The sequence below is a fragment of the Neophocaena asiaeorientalis genome, unplaced genomic scaffold (genome assembly GCF_003031525.2).
Source record: "Neophocaena asiaeorientalis asiaeorientalis breed wild unplaced genomic scaffold, Neophocaena_asiaeorientalis_V1.1 scaffold55, whole genome shotgun sequence".
Taxonomy (NCBI): domain Eukaryota; kingdom Metazoa; phylum Chordata; class Mammalia; order Artiodactyla; family Phocoenidae; genus Neophocaena; species Neophocaena asiaeorientalis.
The window spans coordinates 7,511,171-7,533,471 of NW_020175684.1; the positions used below are offsets into that span (position 1 = coordinate 7,511,171).

Sequence of the window (22,301 nt, forward strand, 5' to 3'; positions counted from 1 at the left end):
CTTAGTATCTCGAAATCAAGGTGTTCCTATGTTCAAAATTTTATACTTCTGAACATGTAAAATGATATGGAATAAGAACTAAAAAATTCTCTCTCCTAAATAGATATTATTTGAAAATTTCTGCTAAGAAATCCCTGTGAATGAAAAGTACATAATCCATTGTGCAAGTTTGTTGACAGAGAAAATCTTGCCTTTCTGAATTATCATAGGAAGAAACGTTCAGGTCAATGTGCTTCTTAATTTTGACAGCTGCCTATACTTAACTTTCCAAACACAGAATTGTGTAACTCTTAAGCAAAATTACTTTTCATGACATAAGTGGTTCTTTATCTTTGCCTTTAACATTTAGTGTGATCTGAAACGTAATGCACTAGAATAAATAACCAATGAAGACTATTTTGGTGGCTTTCAAACTTCCATTTATGCAGGCCCCATCAAAATTTCTCTCTCTGGGAGTTCCCTGGTGGTCCAATGGTTAGGATTCTGTGCTTTCACTGCCAAGGGCGCAGGTTCAACCCCTGGTCGGAGAACTAAGATCCCGCAAGCCTCGCAGTGTGGCCACAAAAGAAAAAAAAATTTTTCTCTCTCCACTGAGTGAACTGTGATTTCCACAGTTTTATCACATGTCTGTTTTCTTCAAAGGTGTGCATTCTAGGCCACTGTCTCATAAACACTAATTGAATATTGTGCTTTCATTCCAGAAGCAACAAAATACCTCTCAGTGAGAAAGCACTTTTAAAAATTCATATCAAAAGTCACCTCTTAAGAACACGAGAGAGATTATACGTACCAGACCGTTCTTGTTCCCTCCTGGGCTTCTTACCTTCGTTTTCTGTGTTGGCGGGCACAGAGTCAACCCCAAAAGGATGCCAGGGCTGGAGATCATCCAGGCTGAACTCTCCATTCACGGGAAGAAGCTCCACAGTGGTTTTGGTTTCAGTCAAAGATGGCATGAGAGCATCATTGCCATAACTGATCCTTGGTTCGCTGATCATGTTGGTCAAGACATCGTCCGAATAGTTCTGCTCTTTCTGAAGCAGCTCATCTAAACAAAACAGAGCCATGTCTTTGGTGAGTAACAGCAACCATCACAACAGAAGGAGCAGCAGCGGCTACCAACTGCTGTCTACCAGGCACAAGTGTAACTACTTGACATGCATGATCTTATTTACAGCCATAAGGTGGGTACCATTATCGTCTCCATCCTACAGATGTGAAAACTGAAGCACACGGTAGGTAAGCCACTTACACAAAATCATAGCTAGCAATGCCCAAGGTGGGATTTGAGCCCAGGTAGAGTGGCTTAGGCCAAGGCTGATGCTCTGACCCGCTGCACCACTCCCCCCAGTGGTGAAAAACCTTGAGAGGTCAACGGCCATTCTCTCCTAGTCTGCTGTGATCACAGAGGAATGGAGAGCATGCTTTGGCGGGGTGTTTGCAGTGGAGTGGCGGCAGTATGCAAGGTACAGTTTCTTTCAAGCTGAAGGACATATCCAGCGAGTCCCTAGTCTTTCCATGAACATGTGTAAGGATAAGAAAAGCGTGATGGGACGCCTGCCTGCTCCATTCTTCAACAGTTCTCATTGTTTTGCCTTGAAAAAAAATCTGTCTTTCTCAAAGGCTCCCAGGTGCTGCACGATATATGTTCTGAGGCAACAAAGAAGGCCAGTTTTGGCTTTGCAGACGTGAAGCTCTGCTCCAGCCTTCTCTTCTGTGGGATAAACAGCCCCGCCTGCCAACATTTCTCATGGGCTCTCAAACCAAATATCCTGTCTTTCTCTGTTATGTCTTGTTTGCATCTCGTTTCAAAAAATACTATCAGTTACCCCTTTTTAAAACTGACTAAACAAAATCAACTTCTATGGAACATAATCAACCTACGTGAAGTTCTTGTAGACCAGTGAAAATTCCCAAATTACACATTTCATTATTGAAATGCATTTTTACTGGAAAAAAGAGCTGGGAACATAACTCTGTACTGAGTGCAACTGCAGTTTTAAAAACTGAGTATCACAAGATCTGTGATTCTCCTATTATGTTGCCAAAGATTCACCAGGTTTTTCTGTGTGACATATTTTTAACATTAGAGACTTATAAATAGCATGTGTGCTATCAACAATAACATTAATCAGAACTTTTCACTTTCCAATCATACCTCTGTCAAGAGTTTACTGTATTATATATTTCAAACCAATCACTGGTTAGTATTATTGATGTAGAAAATGAAAAAAGTAAAATCAGGATTTAAATTTGATTTGTAGCATCTTACTATTATCCTTCACATTCTCTTCTAAATTCACAAAAATTTATCTGAAAAATTAAAATTCTGTTCAAATATATCTATTAAAACAGTCTGACAGACTAGCATTAATGTATGAGATTAATGTCCTTCTATGAAGTCAGTTTTATTGCAAGATATTTTAAACGATAAAATCTCAAGCAAATCAGTCCTCTTGAAGTCTAATTTGAGTTATAATATATATCTATTTGCTGGGGTACCATTCTAAAATTCAATATTTGATGCTTGCAATGACCTTTCCCATACAGATAAAAGGCCCGCATTATATTTCTTCCAATTTTTTCATGTCTTACAGAGTCATAGGTAATGGCTAATAACTTAGCCAATGTCTACTTTAATACATTAAATGGGTCTTTTATAGAAATCTTATGCTTGTGACTGTTAAGTAGTTAAAATGTAAAGAGAGGATCTTCTGGAATAATTATTGGTGCTTACATGTTCATCTTGTGAGGGAATGAATAACCTTTGCCAGCGGGATCAGCTCCTGGCCCTACCTGGCGCCATGTTGTTCTTGGTGTCTTTGTAGCATTTACCATCACTTAACCTCTTCTTCCATCTGGAAATTTTTTCTCTTTGCCTTGTATACTCAGTACTGAGCTTGTTTCCTGTGATTTCTCTGAGTAACTCTCTGCTCATTTTTTCTAATCTCTTCGTCTCTGTCATTTTCTTCTTGTATCTCTTTCCATCTCTTTCTTCAGTTCTTCACTTGGAAATCCCATCCACTCTTGAAATGCTAAGGACCCCCTACTTTTGGTTGAATCTGAAATGTATTTCCCCGGCTCTGACTTCTCCCTCCCACTCTAGTGTATATATTTCTAACAGTTTGTTGGAACTATTAACTTAGATCTTCCATGAACTTAGTATGTACAAAACTGGGGGGCTTCCCTGGTGGTGCAGTGGTTGAGAGTCTGCCTGCCGATACAGGGGACACGGGTTCGTGTCCCGGTGTGGGAGGATCCCACGTGCCGCGGAGCGGCTGGGCCCGTGAGCCATGGCCGCTGAGCCCGCGCGTCCAGAGCCTGTGCTCCCACAACGGGAGAGGCCACAACAGTGAGAGACCCATGTACCGCAAAAAAACAAAAAACAAAAAACAAAAACTGAGCTCAAGGCTCTCCTCCTGCCTTCCCATTTTCTAATCATGGCAGAACTATTTTCCCAGCCACAGGCTTGAAACCTTCAGCACCATCTGTGACTCTATATTTTTGTGTCCCATACTTGAATTACTGACGGCTCCTTTTTAATTCCATTTTTGGATTCTCTCTTATTCATTTCTTACTCCCCTTTTCCATTACCCACCTCCCTTGAGCCATCATTACTTTTTGCCTGGATAATTGTGATAATTCTCTCCTCAGTGCTCTCCCTCCTCTAATTTTTATCCCTCTGTTTCCCAGATCTTTTCCTGATATTAAGGAATGGCTCCACCCTATTTCAACGGCTTCTCAGTTTCTAATGACTTAATCCCAAACTCCTCTGCCAAATGTTAAAGGCCCTCTGGGATCTGGGCCCACCTCATCTTTTTAGCCATGAGGCTCACAGCTCTTTCCTGTATACACCTGTGATATTGTGATTTATAATAAGAAATATTTATTTGGTCTTTATAGGCACAGAGGTACTAAAACCCTTGGAACTTCTTAGGTGATGTGACCTATAAAGGTGTCTTTTTACATTAATGAGGTGACTTCTGAAAAGCTCCTAGGTCACCTAAGGATGGGGGCTTGTCACCAGGGGAACTAACAACATGCTTAGAAGGTTAGAACTTTCAGCTTCACCCCCAATGGCCAATGATTTAATCAAACATGCCTATGTAATGAAGCCTCTGTAAAAACCCCAAAGAATAGGGTTTGCATTATTTACAATAGCCAAAATATGGAAGCAACCTAAGTGTCCACCACAGGTGAATCGATAAAGAAGATGTGGTACATATACACACAATGGAGTATTACTCAGCCATAAAAAAGAATGAAATTTTGCCATTGGCAACAACATGGATGGACCTATAGAGTATTATGCTTAGAGAAATAAGTCAGACAGAGAAAGACAAATACTGTATAATATCACTTATATGAGGAATCTGAAAAATACAACAAACTAGTGAATATAACAAAAAAGAAACAGACTCACAGATAAAGAGAACAAACTGGTTACCAGTGGGGAGAGGGGAGGGACAAGATATGGATAGGGGTTTAAGAGGTACAAACTACTATGTTTAGAATAAATAAGCTACAAGGATATATTGTACAGCACAGGGAATATAGCCAACATTTTATAATAACTATAAATGGAGTATAAGCTTTCAAAATTGTGAATCACTATGGTGTACACCTGAAACTTATATAATATTATAAATCAAGTATACCTCAATAAAAAAAGGGAAGAAAAAAATTAAGTGAATTTAGCAAGGCTGCTGAATACATGGTCAATATAAAAACTCAGCTGTATTATATACTCACAACAATTAGAAAGTAAACATTTAAAAAATATGCTATGTAAAAAAAAGAATAGGGTTAGGAGAGCTTCAGCATTGGTGAACACACGATGTGGAGATGTGGGAGCATGCTGGGCTGGGAGGGGGCAGGAGAGCTCTGAGCTCCTTCCCACATACTCTGCCCTAACCTTCTCTTGTTCCTGAGTTAAATCCTTTTTTAATAAACCTGCTAGTTTATTAAAAATCCATTAAGTAAAACATTTATCTGTGTTCTGTGAGCCATTCTAGGAAGGAGGAGGTGGCTGGAGTCTCTGATTCACAGATGGCCATCAGAAGGCCAGGTGACAGCCAGGACTCGAGACTGGCTGTGGAGGGGAGTGGGGTGGGCAGTCTTGTGGGACTAAGCCCTTGCTTGACCTGTGGACTCTGACGCTACCTTCCAGGTAGTAGTATCAGGATTCGGTTGAACTGTAGGATACTCAGCTAACGCTGGAGAATCACTTGTTGGTGTGGGGAGAACTCCACACATTGGAATTGGTGTCAGGATCATAATACCACATCTGAACGGTCTGGAATACTCTCAGATGGGACCATGCATTCCCCTCAGGACACCTTTGCTCTCTGTTCCTGCTACCTGGGAAGCCCATCTCTGCTTATATAAACTATAATGAACTCTTCAGGGCCCAGCTCCAATGCCCCCTCTTCTACAGCTCTCCTCCCAATAACTTTATGAGGTAGGCATCATTACATTTACAGAACATGAATCTGAGGCCGGGAGAGGTGAATGGATTCTTCAAGATTCCATGGCCAGTAAGCATCAGTGCTGAAATCCAAGTCCTGGGCTACATAACACCAACCTCCCTGATTTAACCCCTACCTATCCAGGGTCACTCTTATTCTCATCACTGGACTGTTCATTTACAGAGTAGATGGAGAAACCAGGCATTATAAGCATGACTTCCATAATGTCTTCCACATTTACCTTGTAAGCTGACTTAAACACCATGAGCCCTATGGAATGGTTACTGCTTTTGTCCCCTCAAATAGGCATTTCCCAGGCATGGGAGCTGGGAGGAGTCCTGTACCCATCTCAGCCATGGCAGTAAAAAAGATAGTGTAGGGAACTGTCACAGTGGAAAATCTTACATCTGTGCTTCAGAAAATAGGTACAGCATTTTAGATTGCCGCAAATCATGGTGTGCCCCCTTTTCTCTTTTACACTGTTGGCAGGAAATTTCCTCCAAATGGCTGCTAAAATGTAGAGCCCCATGGTGGTTAATTTTCCTGGTTTATTATATTCATTTTCAGAAAATGAAAGAACAAAACATTCAACAAACATTACATTTTTGGCAGACTGAGAAGCACTTAAGCTTTAAAAAAACTTTTGGCACCAAAGCAGAAATCCACTTTCCTATCTCTCTTTAACATAGGAGATTTAGAAACAACCACCTTTGGTCATCTCACTTGGAACAATGAGGTCAATGTTGGGTTTAAGGGAAGAAAAGAGGGTGGAAATGATGGATTACTGTTAGCTGGAGTAGGATTCAATTTTCTGACCATAAAATGTCTAAGATGGCCACCTACTTCTTGACATTATTAAGGGCTCAGGATTTTACCAACTGTTAACACAACTGGCACCAGGCAATTCCTCTTATGATAAAAAAAAAAAAAAGTCAAAGCCAAATATCATTTCATTGTTCATTCTGAGTGGGACTTAGTCTTTGAATTTTGTGGCCAGACTAACTACACAGAAACCACACTTCTACTATGTTGGTGGCCCCGATGGATTATCTTTTTATCTGAATTAATTTAATATTTTATTACAATGCTTTGATGGCATATATTGGGATGTCAAAGCTTTTAGGCATCTACATTTGCCAACTGCTGTATTAAACTAAAAGGCACATCCCCCCCAAGACTCTTTATTTTCTTAAAGGCTAACTGATACTGCCCAAAATTGCAGCAGTTACCTCTGTAGTTAAATATCTTCTGTAATACCCAAGCATATGAGCCTTGCAGTTAAAAGTGGAAATATTTAACTGAATTGAATGGTGGTAATATTTAAACTACAGTGTAAACAATAAAAAGATGTTTAATTTCAAATATTAAACATGAAATGAACCCCACTGTATGTTGCCCTCTTAAAAATGTTTCAAGGATGTATATCAAGCATACTTAGAGTAAATAAGAGAAAGAAAATGAAACACCTCACCACTTAGCTATCATTGAAAATATTTAAAATATTTTAAAGAAAGCAATATCAGGGCTTCCCTGGTGGCACAGGGGTTAAAAATCCGCCGGCCAATGCAGGGGACACAGGTTCGAGCCCTGGTCCGGGAAGATCCCACATACCGCAGAACAACTAAGCCCGTGCCCCACAACTACTGAGGCTGCGCTCTAGAGCACATGAGCCACAACTACTGAAGCCTGCGCACCTACAGCCTGTGCTCCGCAACAAGAGAAGCCACTGCAGTGAGAAACCCGTAAAGAAAACAACATCAAAAGAGATCCCCCAGTGGTGATTTCAACTTCAAATGACTAACATATTTTGTTTTTGTAGAAGCAACAGACTTCCATGATAATTCATTTTGAGAGAAATGGCCTCATAAAGGACTATGAATGGGAAACAGATGAATCCTAGATAATTCATCTAATGCTCTTCCTTTAATTATTAATCCACTAGGCAAACTCCTTCTAAAAGTTTAACTGCCATATTTTAGGTTTCAAGAAAATGAAGTTTATAAACATTAAATCAATTCTTCTACAAGCTTCAGCTGTAATTACTGAACTACCTTTTCCATCCTTTAAACACATTTGGGGTGGGTGGGAAATGTCCTTCACATAGAGGAGGTCCAACCTCAGTCTTTTCCCTTGTGAAATACGGCTATTAAAGGTCTGACCTGGAGACCAGTGAACATGCTCAGGCTTGCTGGTTTTTCTACTGTATAGAACTGACCCTGCATCGCTATCTTCATTTTTCCCCAATTTTCTGATTCTTCTGGTTCCTAGTGGAAAAATACACATTTATCTGCAGTCTCTTCCCCAAATGGAAATTTTCTATCAACCTTGTGTAACAGAAGAGTCTCACATGATCAATTCTTATATTTTAACAAATGATTACTTATGCATTTAAAAGGACTGAGGATTACACCTCTATACAATGCATCCCTCCACCATGCCACCCCTGCAACTGCCACAGCTGCACTGGACGTATTTATAAAAGGGATGTAATATTTTCCCCATCAAGAAGCTCTACTATAAATCTGCTGTCATCCATTCTAGGCATATTGCCCACACCAGGACGATGAGATCAGATTTAATTTTCCAATCACAGTCTGTGCATGTCTGATACATGGCTTAGCATATAACTGCCACGCTGTTCATTATACTTAACATCACCATGGCCTCTGAAACTCCCTAAGCCTTGGTTCCTCATCCATAAAATTAGGGGAAGTTGGATGGATGGTCTTTGTAGTTTCTCCACTTTGAATCCTGTTATCTATAATCTTGCTGGGTGGGCATCGCCTGAGAGCTTGTCGAAATGCATAATCTCGGGTTCCACCCAGAGCTAGGGAAACAATCTGCACGTTTAACGTGATCCCCAGGCAATTTTTAAAAAACTGAAGTATAGTTGCTGTACAATATTATATAAGTTACAGGTGTACAATATAGTGATTCACAATGTTTAAAGGTTATACTTCATTTATAGTTATTATAAAATATTGGCTATATGCCCTGTGTTGTACAATATATCCTTGCAGCTTATTTTATACATATTACCTCTTAATCCCCTACCCCTACATTGCCCCTCCCCGCTTCCCTCTCCCCACAGGTAACCACTAGTTTGTTCTCTGTATCTGTGAGTCTGCTTCTTTTTTGTTATATTCATTAGTTTGCTGTATGTTTTAGATTCCACATATAAGTGATATCATACAGTATTTGTCTTTCTCTATCTGACTTATTTCACTTAGCATAATACATCTGATCCCAGGCGAGTCTTAAGCACATTACAGTCTGACCACTGCCACGAGGTCTACAAAGGCATCAGTACAAAATGGCCTGTTATCCCCTTCCTACAAGACAAGCCTCAAATCAAAAACAAGGTGTGAAAGGTGAGTACGGCCAAGAAACAATATTGCCAGAAGAAACCTTGCTGCAAAACACCTCAAAGGCATGTTCATAAACCCAACCCACCCTATGGCCTTGAAGCTGTCATTCACGATAACATTTTTCTGAACCAGGAAGCCACAGAAAAGGAAAGACTAGTTATGAATTTCCTTTGTTTTGCCAGAGTATTTGTCAGGCAGGAAATTACATAGGAGCCAGAGCAGGAAAGTGTTCAGGAAACAAACAGGTCATTGTTATTCAGACCCTGAGAAAAAGAATGTACTTCAAAAAGTAGAGGGCACCAGAGGACATACTTTACTGCTGTGCTCTCCCCTATAAAGACTGAATTTACGTCTTAAGCATGGACTGACTTATAGTTCAATGGAGCAGAAGTTGTTTGAAATGCTGATCTGGGGGAGAACCTATGTGGTCTTCAAGTGATTACTGCACACGGCTGGGATGTTTCGATCAGCGTGTGACTGGTGCGACAGCTATACTGTGATGGAATTGTGTCATGCTATGACATCTTGATAGCATGAGATCAACGGCACCAATGACACCTTCCATGCCTGTGGCCTTTACATAGCTGTTAGCTCATTTGATACCCACATCAACCTTCATAATGGGATTACTACCCCCAATGACAGTTGAGCAAACTGGGACACCAACCTTGAGAAATACATGTAAAGTTATCGAGTAACTGAACTGGGATCTGAACACAAGTATCCCGATTCCTAGTGCAACCTTCTCACTATTCCATTGAAAAAAAAAACATTTTATGGAGGACGTGGCTATTTCACTTTGATTAGTAACAAATATTATAAAAATACATCCACATCTATCATCACAAGCATCCTGTTTTGCATACATTATTTTTGATCGATTTGGAAACTGATGAATGTAATGATATCTTTTTTACACGTGAAGAAACCAAGGTAATCACAGAGCCGGCGTCCAAGGTCACAGAGTTTCTTGATGGTGGGGCAGAGCTGAAAGGCCAGGTGTTCCCAGCTACACAGCCATGCACTGCTCCCTTCTCTAAGTGAGGCTTACCTGTCACTCCTGTTTTGATGGTCCACCCTCAGCAGCAGTTTCTCCTCTCACCCATCTCCCACTTCTTTAGATTTCCCTTTCTCTGGTAGACTGGTATAAATATGATGGCCACATGAACTGGTATAAATATGATGGCCACATGAACTGTCATTAGGTTTCACCGATTCTGAGTCAAATTTAAGATATTTAGACTGCTTTGGATTTTGAGCGATTTAAATTTACAAGGCTGCCATATTTTCCAACATGAGGAAAAAATGAGATATATTATCACAAAGCAAAACTGTTCCACAAATCTCGTTTTTATTTTGACCTCCCAGAAAACTGGGTCAGTCCTCTTATTTTTAGCTACACTATCAACCCTGAAAATCTCTCATGGTCTCAAAATTCAGACTCCACGTCTGAATCTGGGTTTATTTTTCTTTAGTAGTTTCTTGGACAGAGATTTTAAATGGAGCATGCTTTGTCCACTTATGGCAACAAACTATCCCTGAAGGTGATACAAACATGGCTACACGTTACTTATGAGAACATTCCTTGTTGCAAGTGACATTCTCCTGAAGCATCACTTGTCTCGCTTAAAATGGAGCATACAGAAGTTCCTTTTCAAGACAAATTTCGTTTTGACTTTCAAACAACGCAGATCAAACAACTTAGACCTACCAATGGCCATCAGAAATCAAGATAAAAGTCAGTCAGGCTCCCTGGTTTCTAAAAACAGAGTAGAGTTCCTACTTCATGTTTACTTGTGGAACTTGAGCCAATGACCTGATCTTATTTCCAACCACAGTAGGAGTCTTGGTACCGCCTGGGTAGTCAGGAGCCTAAGCAATCCTGAGGGGAAAACTCTTCTAAAGTTTAAGCTAAAAACCAAGTTTACATATTACAGAAAGAATCTCAAAGTATGCTGTGTTGAGGGCATAATTCACATATATAAATGTGCCCTAGTTTTGAAGAAACAACACATAGTGAAGAATTTCAGTGTAAAGGGCTGATCTGTAGTGCCAGCTTTAGCCTGTATGTGTATGGATGTTTTCCTCTGGTTAATACATATAGTGAAAATGCATATATGTCCATGAGTGTAAGTAGATGCAGACTAAATGTCCTCTGCAAACTAAATTAAAATAAATGTGATTTTTATGTCTTATATCCCTTAAACAAAAGTCAATGATTTCTTATGGCCTTCAACCTAGCAAGACAGTTGTCTCTTCACATGTTAGAGGAAAAACTGGCTGTCCTGGGGTAGTTGAGAGATGTATACTTTTATGGCTAAGCTCAAGGAGTTTCAAAGTAATTATGATTATGTAGAATTTTCTCTTCAAAATTGTCTTTAAGAGCCTAACCCCTGCAGCATCACTTCACTGTGATTCCTCCTTATATAAAAATGTAGTTTGGTGCTAATTATGAGTCATATACATTCAGTGCAAAGAAAACAAAAGAAACAAAAATTCACTTGCTATCCCACCAAAAATAATTTTTAACATAGTTTTATCCTTTACGGAATCAATTATTTCATCTCGTCCCCTCATCACTTTATTATCTAGTTGTTACGACTGTGGTCAAGGAGACAGAATTTTGTGAGATTACTGAAGAAGGCCCCTGGAATTGGAGTTATCAGATTTGAGGACACAGAGAGATGCAATCACAAGAATCCATGTTTCTTCAGTGCCGTTCCAGAGTATGTATTTCTTTGTTCTCTGGTAGGTTGTTCTGCATAGTTCGTACAGTTTATTGTTTGTTTCTTTGTACTTGTAAGTTCTCCGCTATACAGTAAATTGGAAACATGAAATAAAACCTGAGGTTTGCTCTATCTGGGTCAGTATCACATTTCATTTTTTAAAAATTGCTCATGCTTTTAGTGAGCACAAGAAAGGATAATGTGGAAGATTATTTTAAAAAAGGACTCAAATGACTGTTTAACTGCTCTTGCATACATTTTTATAAATGCAAAGTCATTCTGGCAGCTGTATACAATCTGAGCACATACTCCCCTGGAGCCTTCGCTGTGGATGCTGGGGCATTCTGGGCACCAACCCACAATATCCCCCCTTTTGCTCCACCTCAGCTCTAAACCAACTAAGAGAGAGCAGCTGGAGATTAAAACATCACCTTTACTTCTGAGAAAGGCCAGGCCCTCACCAGCCCACAGGATGCGAGTCACATATAGGGCACATGGCTTGTCAAGCTCTGTGCAGACTGCATTTCAGCTCCACCCTGTACCCCCAGCTGCACGTGACAAGGGAGGGAGTCTGAGTGATGCCCCTACCACTGTGTCCTGTCCAACCTGCGCACTGTAAGCAGTGGTCCTGTCTGATTGGCACCTTCTCCCAAACTTGTGAGAGAAGTCTTTCTTACCTGGGTAAGAGACACCCTATGGGCAACAGTGCCCCTCTCAAAAGCTAGTAATCGTTCTCTGCTATGCTATGAAAACAGAGCACACTAATTGATTCATATCTGATAAATGCCTAATCGACAGAACTCTATACAGGCATACAATGAAAGCAATACTTCGCTTTACTGTGCTTTGCATTTTTTTACGGACTGAAGGTTTCTGGCAACCCTGTGTCAAGCAAGTCTATTGGTGCCATTTTCCCAACAGCATTTGCTCACTTTTTGCCTCTGGATCACATTTTGGTAACTGTTGCAATATTTCAAACTTTTTCATTATTATTATATTTGGATGGTGATCTATGATCAGTGATTTTTTTTTTTTTTTTGCGGGACGTGGGCCTCTCACTGCTGCGGCCTCTCCCGTCGCGAAGCACAGGCTCCGGATGCGCAGGCTTAGCGGCTATGACTCACGGGCTCAGCCGCTCCGCGGCATGTGGGATCTTCCTGGACCGGGGCACGAACCTGCGTCCCCTGCATCGGCAGGCAGACCCTCAACCACTGCGCCACCAGGGAAGCCCAATCAGTGATTTTTGATGTTACCAATGCAAGAAGATTACAGATCGATAAAGGCTCAGATGATGGTTAGCATTTTAAGCAATAAGGTATTTTCTAGCTGAAGTAAGTACGTTGTTTTTTAGACATAGTGCTGTTGCATACAAAAGAGTACAGCATAGTTTGAACATAACTTTGATATGCACTTGGGAAACCAAAAAATTCACATGACTAGCGTTATTGAGATATTTGCCTTATTCTGGTGGTCTGGAACCGAGTTTGCAATTATCTCTTAGGTATGCCCGTATTTTGAAGGATGTAAGGTATAGGTTACCAAGGCTGGCTAGCTCATGGTAGAAAGTAACATTTTCAACATCCATACATAGGTGTTTTCACTCAAGGAGCCTAAGATTTATGCTGGTAAGTACAAGGGGTGCAGGCAGGGGTGGGTAAGGTCAGCGCGAATCACAAGCGAGCATGTTCCTGCTCCTGCAGACAGCGTATCATGTTTGTATGCGTGGCAGTGCACCTGAAAGGTTTATTTATGCAGGTTGAAAAGAACCACATCAGCCCTCTATGCTATCCTGCACACTGGCCTATGTTTTCTTTAATACAAAATGGTTCTGCAGTGAACGTTTTTAGAACAGCAATGGTCCTTTTTCTTCTGCAGTAGTGGACTCACGGGATCCCTTAACAATACAGGGGGAACCAAGCCTGGCGATGGAAAGTGCTTGGCATCTGAAGCTTGGTGATGGATGGAAAGTGTCTGTCTTTGGGGAAGCATTAATACAGCAGATGTGGAGAGGCTGAAAGGACTCACTTTAAGAAAATTAATCTGGAGTCAAGAAAATCAGAATCATTTTATTATTAATTAATGAGCTCATTCATTCATTTATTCACCTGTTCAGCAATCCTACGTATTCCAGGCCAGGGCAGGAAATGACTAAGGCAGTTTCTTTTTACTCAAAGCTCACGGCCTCAGATGGGCATAAAAGTAATTCCTATACAAATGCTATGGTAAGGGGTATAGACAGAGCGAGAAAGAAACAAACTGGGACTTTGGGGTGGGGGAGATAGTGATATTACAGCTTCGCTAAGGAAGACAGGCTACTGTTCTAGTATTTACAAGTGCATGGATCAAGGCACAGAGGATGGGCTGCCCAAGAGCTGGGACTCTTCTGGTTCCTGGGACACAAGGGAGGTGAAAAGGGAAGCAGCTTAGACAGAGCTAGGGGCTTTACATTTGTGGGAATACACACAGGGCGAAGGAATATACTGACCTGCATGAAGAGTAGGCCATTCGCAAAATCCAGACTATGATTATTCCATGGGTTGAGTGGCCCGCAGTTCAGTAATAAGTAAATTATAAAGAAAAGAAAAGGATAGAGGGGAAATCTGAGGATTATAAAATCCTAAAGAGACATGTCAACATTAAAAAAAGGGGAAGAAGATAGTGGGCAAGGATGTACACTAGTGATAGAAACTGAAAGATGTTTAAGGAAGTGATACAAAGAACAACAGTGTTACTTTGGAGGTGGTGGGAGGTGCACCAGGGAGGTTGTGACTGGGATAGGGTGGAGGTGCTATTGGGTGGCTGGTAATATTTTTATTCTTGACCTCAGTTTTGTCCATCAAAAGAGCAAATATGGGGGGAGAAAGACAGGTTCTGTTTGGACACATTGAGTTTGTGATCATGGTGGACATCATGGTGGAGAGGTCTGGAGCCCCTGGAAATGTGGGCCTGGAGAGCTCATGGAAAGACTGAAACAGGCCCACTGGGAAGCACTGGGATGAAAATGGGAGTTTTCCCATTTTCCCAGGTATTTTAGTAAAAAAGCCCACATTAGATTCCCCCAGGGGGATTTATCATACGTTGAATTCTGCTAGATAATGAAGAGTTCCATCCACAGCGAAGTGTCACATCCTCACTAAAAATTCTTTACAGTGTTGAACTGCTGTGCTTAACAATAACATCAGATTGGTGGTTACTGTTAAGAATGACATGGAGCAAAGTATTTTGCATCCAGAAAGTGTCACAGGTCTTCCCCTCACCCCCTCTTAAATCCAATCATTTCAGTATGAGCACCCATGAGATATGAAAAAAAAAAAAAAAAAGCAACCTTATTTTTTTTTTTCTGCAAAGAACACATGAGAAAACTGTGTAGGAGATAAAAAATAAAGTAGACTCAACCCTTTTGCTAATTTACCTTTGAATATGCTCTCCCTTCAGACAATGATGAAATGAAATGGGGGTGCTGTCACTGAGGCCAGCCAGCTCTGCTTCAAGTTCCCTGTAAGCCACGAACCCTGGTGCCAGAGGTGTGTTTCACTGAACATGGTGGAAAATTACCCCAGATGACCACTTCCTCACCAAGAATGGATAACCCATTTTGCTGCCTGAGACAACCGTTTCCACGATATACTCCTTGCTGCCTTGTAATAGGGATCTTGCCCTAGTCTTTCCTTCTAAACTGTTTCTAATCTCCGCACTTTCCAATCTCAGCCCTAGACCTCGTCCAAGCCCCTGATGCTTTTCCTGTTGAAAACTTACATGGAATTCTAGTAATTTCCCTTCTTCAAAAAAGTTGCTTAAAAATGTTATTTTCATCTCAGCAGAGTCCTCTTCCACCCTGCTCTGAAAAAGTCTCAACTCAGAAATAATAAAACAAAAAACAGACTTCATCTTAAATTATGATATACTATATAAAGAGTTATCAGTTTGGTCTCTGATTTCTATTCTTTCCCCTTTTACACAATCAGATTAAAAATATAACTAGCTTTCTCTGAATATACAGTATCAAAACATGATCATCTTCAATAATATGTAAATAATTAACCTCAAAATTTAGAGCCCTCTACATTAATTACCACAGGGCTCCAACAACCTTTTGTGTGTGTGTTTGTGATATAAGCAGTCTTTATTCGAACATACTATAAGCTTCAACAACAAATTAAAAAATGATTCAGCTTATGGTGCATTTATCCATGTCTTTTCATCTTCCAAGTGTAGTAAACATTAATTAACCTTGGCTAATTAAAACAGTCATGGTTTACAAATTTACTCATTAATCAGCCTCAAGCAAATGCAAAGGATTTAAAGCCTTTCACAATTTGAACCAGTTAAATATGGAAATTATTTTTTTTTAAGTGAAGAGGTCATAAAAAAACATGCACTCCTTTGACTTAAATTTGATAGTGTTTTGGAAAGAAACTTGGACAATTTTTTGGATTTGTAGAAGTCAAAGGAAATTAAAAATAAAACTGCCTGGGACTTCCCTGGCAGTCCGGTGGTTAAGACTCTGCGCTTCCACTGCAGGGGGCGTGGGTTCCATCGCTGGTTGGGGAACTAAGATTCCCCCATGCCCGTGCGGTGTGGCCAAAAAATATATAAAAAATAAGAAAAACCTGCCTGGTATGGGTTGAATTGTGTTCCCCCTCCAAAATATATCGATGTCCTAACCGCCAGTGCCTCTGAATATAACCTTATTTGGAAATGGGATCTCTGCAGATGTAATCAAGTAAAGATGAGATCATACTAGAATAAGGCCCTCAATCCCAGATGGACCCTACAGGAGGCAGGTGGGCTCTTGGTCGTATTGAAAACGACACACAGGCAGAGGTTGGAGTGATGTACCTACAAGCCAAAGAAACGTCAGTGATTGTCAGCCACAGCAGAGGCAAGAAAATGGAATGAAACAGATACTCCCCTAGGCTCTTCAGAGGGAGCATGACCCAGTGGACACCTTCATTTTAGACTTTTAACCTCCAGAATGGTGAAAGCATAAATTTCTATTGTTTTAGGCCACCCAGTTTATGGTCATTTGTTCTGGCAGTCCTAGGAAACTATTACACTACCCGTATAAGTGAATATTAACCATCTGCTAATGAGATAGCCATTTCTGGCTATAAATATGCAAGAGTAGAATGTAGATTTAGTGGGCCCTTTATTCAAGGCTTGGATAAGTGGATTGGAGAGGAGTGAAGAGCTCTATAATCTAATAGTCTAATTTGGCGCCATCAGTGCAGAGATGTTTTCCCTCTGAACACCAGAAAGCGTTTCAATGGAGACCAAAAGGTTTCTCTGTTTCAGCTCTCAGTATCTCTATTCCCTTCTACAAGGAAACCATCCACTTCCTTTTCTGGACCCTCACTGGCTGCACGGGAATTCTGGGTACCAGTGTCAACACAAGCTCAGCAAGGCAGTGGAAGGGCCTCAGTTTCAAAAACCTTGTAAACACAGAGGTTATGTTATGTTCTTTCTAAGAAGCTGGAAGCTGAATTGTCCTTGGCAGCACAACGCATGGCAAATGCCTGGCAGGTTTCAGGTTTTATTAACTCTAGGGTGATGAAAGCATAACCATCTCTCATGCCAGAACTGAGTCTGCATATGCCAGTATGATGTAGGTCATATCTCCATTCAGCAGCTAAATGGAGTGATGCTCAAATAGCTGGAGTCATCTATAACATTCAGCATATCAATTTTAACTTAGAGTCCATTCAACAAGCTGGATCTTAATGAAACTTCTCCAGGGGCCTAAAGTTTTACTTTTATTCTTGTATGAAATATGGATGATTGGAATAGAATATTTTACAGAATTAATGTTTACTACAACTAGGTTATTTGCGACTTTTGGCTCAAGACATGAGAAAAGATGGCTACCACTACCTGGTTGTGGATTTATCCTGCTCTACTTTGTTATCCTATCTGGTCTGTCCTTATGCCTCAACACTGGGAATGCTTGGCTTTCGTCACTTAGAGATGAAGAGAAGAATATGGAGAAATTAGTAAAAGAACAACATTTAAAAATCCATCAAATCAATCCATGTCAAGTGTATGCTTTTTATATATCAAAGAGGTCTGTATTTGAAGTTCACAAAGAGAGAGTAGAAGGCTGCTGACATGAAAACTGGTTTCAGTGACTTAGGGTAGAGAAGCAGGAAAAATGTCTTTCATGGCCTCCCTTGACTTTCTGAGGATGAAAGAACCCACATGCACTAAATAGATGATGGTTGCGGAATACTGAAGACGGGGTACACTGGATCTAGCCAAAAACATGGTGTAGCCAACTATTATGGACTGGATTGTATCCCCCCCCCCTCCCCCAAATTCATATGTTAAAGCCTTAAGCCTAATGTGACTGTATTTGGAGACAGGAGCTTTAAGGAGGTAATTAAGGTAAAATGAGGTCATAGGGTGTAGCCCTATTTCAACAGGCCTGGAACACCTCTCTCACTTGTGTACAGAGAAAATGCCACGTGAGGACACAGCAAGAAAGCAGCCATCTGCAAGCTAAGGAGAGAGGCCTCAGGAGAGACCAAACTTGCTGAGACTTTGATCTTGGACTTCCAGCTTCCAGAACTGTGAGAAAAAAAAATTCTGTTGCTTAAGCCACCCAATCTGTGGTATTTTATTATGGCAGCCTGAGTTGACTAGAATGCCCACCTAGTCATACCCAGATCAAAGGAAGATCAGTTAAAAGAGCTTTTTCAAAGGGATTTTGTTGCTTTCTTCTTCTTCTTCTTTTTTTTTTTTTGGAAAGGTAATGGCTGAAGATGAGACGAGGAGTATGAATTACCAGTGGGTCACCAGGGATGTGCAGTGAATTTTATGTCCTGCCCCTTTCATAAAAATGACAAGGAAGAGATTTCTTCCAAATGTGACCCAGTCCAAGGTTGGAAAATATACTTGACCTTTGGGGCTTTTCATTTTCCTTACTTTTTCTGGCCATTTGCCAAGAAAGTTCTCAAGTGCTAGCTGCTCTGCTACCTGCCTTCACTACAGGCAGAGGGAAAATTCCAAAGGACGATTTCCTCACACGTCTGGGACATTTCCAGTTACGTGGTCTACTTGCTTTGGGAGAAAAAATAGATGGTGTATGATTTTTATGCCAAGTCTCCACAGGAGATACTTTAAGCAGCAGAGGAATATAATTTGCATTCCTGTATAATCAGAGAAATACGTACACTGTTGCTTAACAGAATGAGATGCTCTCAGGTCTGGCACCTGAAGTTGGTACCCAGCGTGCCTTGTCTTAGTAATTATTTTTTGTCAGTTCGCTATGGAGACACACACTTCCTGAGCTAATGTTAGGCTCTCTGACAATCCTCCAAGATTAAGCTTTTACCGTTTGTCATTTACAATGCTGACAACTCCAGGTGTATTTTGTCAATTTTCCCTTTTATCCCTTATTAAAATAATATCGCTTTCGATTTGAAGAGAGCCTAAATCAGTAGTTTCTTTGAGTAAAATGTCAGTATCAATAATAGAAAGTGAAGAATCTAAAGAGGGAAGAAAAGATTCTGGTAGGTAGAGTAGTAAATTCACAATTTCTGAAAGCAATAAAAGAGCAAATGGGGGGCTTCCCTGGTGGCACAATGGTTGAGAGTCCGCCTGCCGATGCAGGGGACGCGGGTTCGTGCCCCGGTCTGGGAAGATCCCACATGCCGCAGAGCGGCTGGGCCCGTGAGCCATGGCCACTGAGCCTGCGCGTCCGGAGCCTGTGCCCCACAACGGGAGAGGCCACAGCAGTGAGAGGCCCACATACCGCAAAAAAAAAAGCAAATGGGGAAAACATTAAGAGAGACAGCATTTGCTGACTGAAGGCTTCCCTATTCTTGTTCATTTCTTTTAGACACAGTTAATCAAAGTTAATAAGCTGTTTATGCCAATCCCTTTTCATAACTAATAAGAAGTCTTAACGTAGATAAAGAAAACAGCCACCAACCCTGTCACAACTAAACAAATTCTCAATGAATTTGAACTTCAAGGTTAATAATGCTTCACTTTAATATTTTAGATAGTCACTGCTTTGGAAATAAGCACCACTAGAAATCCACATGGCTAATTTTCAATGACAGCAACTGCTATTCTTCGATGTTTAAGACCAACAGAAACATAATCTAAGCCTGTAAGAATCCTTGTATTTTTGGTACTTCATATAAACATGAGTTTTAAAACTTTTGAATATTTAAGAATCACCTGGGTAGGGTAAGGAAAATGAAGATTTTTGTAAATCAAGAGGTGGAGCCCAGAGATCTGCATTTTTAACAAGAATGCCCCAACATTATTGGGCATCACTTGGCCCCAAGAGCACATGGCTTCCAGAATAACAACTTCCACAGGGAGTGCACTGGATGAGTTCTCAGGTGCTTTTCACATCCAAGGACTTACAGCAACCAAACCAGCAAATGCCAGATACTTTCCTCTGTCCATGGCAGATGTACAAAGGTGCAGAAATCACACAGGGCAGTGAAGGAAGCCTAAGCTATGAGCTGTTGAGTCAATACACTCATCACACTAGCCTGCTCTGTTAGTGTGGACCCATCTCTTTATTTTACATCAAAGAGATCTAGAAAGCAAGCAAGGGCTCTCTCATACATTCATACAATATTTGACTTACTGGACAGGAAATTAGGCCTTTTTTTTTTTTTTGGAAAACTTTGTTTCAGTAACTCTGCAGACAGTCTCAACTTAATTCCTCTCTTATACCCAAAAGAGGTACTTCAGGTATAAGAAAGCTTCTCCATCAAGATGGAAAGAAGGAACTGAAGTGTTGAAAATTGGTTTTCTGCCAAAAGGAAGGCAAGAGAAATAAAGCAGAGACTTAGCCTATAAACTTGAAATCCATTCCGGCAAGGCCTGAGTACTAGAATAAAAAGGTACTTCCCCCAGACCTCATCTATTCCTACTTTTCTTGAAACAGCTTCTGTTTTCTGTTTTCCTCATGGTAACTGCCATTGCCAACAGCAATCTGGAAACTGTTCTGATTAATTCTTAGCAGAAAACTGAGAGGCTATTCCTGTAATTATTATTATTATTCTCAAAACACTTAAATTTGGTTGGTTTGCCAACCAAAAAATTGCCAAGAACTTGTTTTGACAGATGACAACACCGTAAAAAACAGGAGGAGGGCAGCAATAGTGCTTTAGGAAGTATTTCTGTTCTTTATTTACAGAATAGCATAGAAATTGAGATCTCTAGGGTTATAGTAGACTATAAAACCTTGGAAGAAAAAAAACAGAGACGGTCTAACACTTTCACTGATCATTTAGACTCGGGATTTAAAACCATTTCCACCTAAGTTTCTTGAAATGCTACATTTCCAGCCAACATCACGTACTGCAACTTCCCTACAATTTTAGGGGCACGGAACACCAAACTGAGAGAAATATAAACTGAAGAGGAGTCAGTTTATAAATATAAACTGAAGGGGGAGCCAAGTCTGCTGCATGTTATTTGTCCTTTCTTTATAATTATTTTAAAGGCAGTGATGCTTATCAAAAAATATAAATAGTCCTGAGGGGTTTCAAGTGACAGTAGAAATGTCCCTCTCTTCTCCACAGGTGGGCCAGGATATCTGGAGGGATATGGTGTCAAATTAGAGAAGACTGTACGTTTTAATTTATTAGGGAGAGGCAAGCAGTTCCATAAAAAGATTATACCCATCTAATGATCAATAGCTTATGAAGTTCCTTTTCACTTGCCCCCATTATGACAGGGTATGACAGATTTAAAAAATTACCTATTTGATAATTTAAAAAAAATTATGTTTTGATTTTTAGTATTTAATCATGAGAAGTGTATCTTTTCATCTAAGACTATTCAGCAATTATGTATCTTTTTCTATAAATGGAGCTGTTATATTTATGAATCAAATACATTAACTTCATTTAGGTTTTCACCTTAAGTACTTTTTGTGGTATATGGTTTTTTATCATGTGGATTTAGGACATAACAGTATGGGTAAATCTAAATGGCTTATTGGTGGGCTAGAATAGATCCTCACCTATTTATTAACTTTTTGTAAGTTGAATACACTCTAAATCAGTAATTCTCAAAGTTCTGCATGCATCACAGTCACCTGGACAGCTTGTTAAAAGCTAGACGGCGAATTCCTCAACCCAGCATTGCTGATTCAGAAAGTCTGGGGTGGGACCAGAGAATGTGAATTTCTAGCAAGTCCCCAGGGGACGCTGATGCTGCTGATCCAAGAATCACAAATCTTCTAACTGAAGAATTCCTTGAAGACACGTATTTGTAATACTGGCTTGTACCTAATAATTTGTTTCAGGAGAAATGAATGCACAAGAAATTTGATTCACACCCTCAAGGAGAGTATAATTAGTACAGGACAATTAGTTGACATGTACACATCAAAACAACAGCAGACACATGTAATATATAATGATCATTATAATGATCAGAGTACAGATGCTTTGTGTTAATTAAAGAATTAAGGGGAGAGGTGACACGAGAGTTGGGGTTTTGGAAGCTCAAAAAGATCTCAATAGGCCAAAACTGGGCAGGGGTATTGCAGGCAGATGGAGCAGAATATGTAAATGTATCCAGGGCTGTGGACGTAAGATCAGCCTTCTTGGAAGGTTAGGCTCATGAAGGAGAATAAGGGGAACAACTATTTACTTTGCCTGTCCAGGGTTATTTTATTATTATTAAAAAAAATTGAAGCATAGTTGATTTACAATGTCACGTTAGTTTCAGGTGTACAGCACAGTGATTCAGATATATATATATATATA

The 22,301-nt window shown here is 40.2% G+C and overlaps 1 protein-coding gene across 7 annotated transcripts in view; it reads right to left on the minus strand.

Moving 5' to 3' along the window:
• The window catches only part of APP (amyloid beta precursor protein), a 275,159-nt gene that overhangs the window by 27,745 nt on the left and 225,113 nt on the right, over window positions 1–22,301 (minus strand). For all 7 annotated transcript variants that reach the window (XM_024732020.1, XM_024732018.1, XM_024732017.1 and 4 more), the window contains one exon: window positions 824–1,045. In XM_024732020.1, coding sequence (XP_024587788.1) covers window positions 824–1,045 — 222 coding nt within the window. The remainder of the gene's footprint in view (window positions 1–823; window positions 1,046–22,301) is intronic.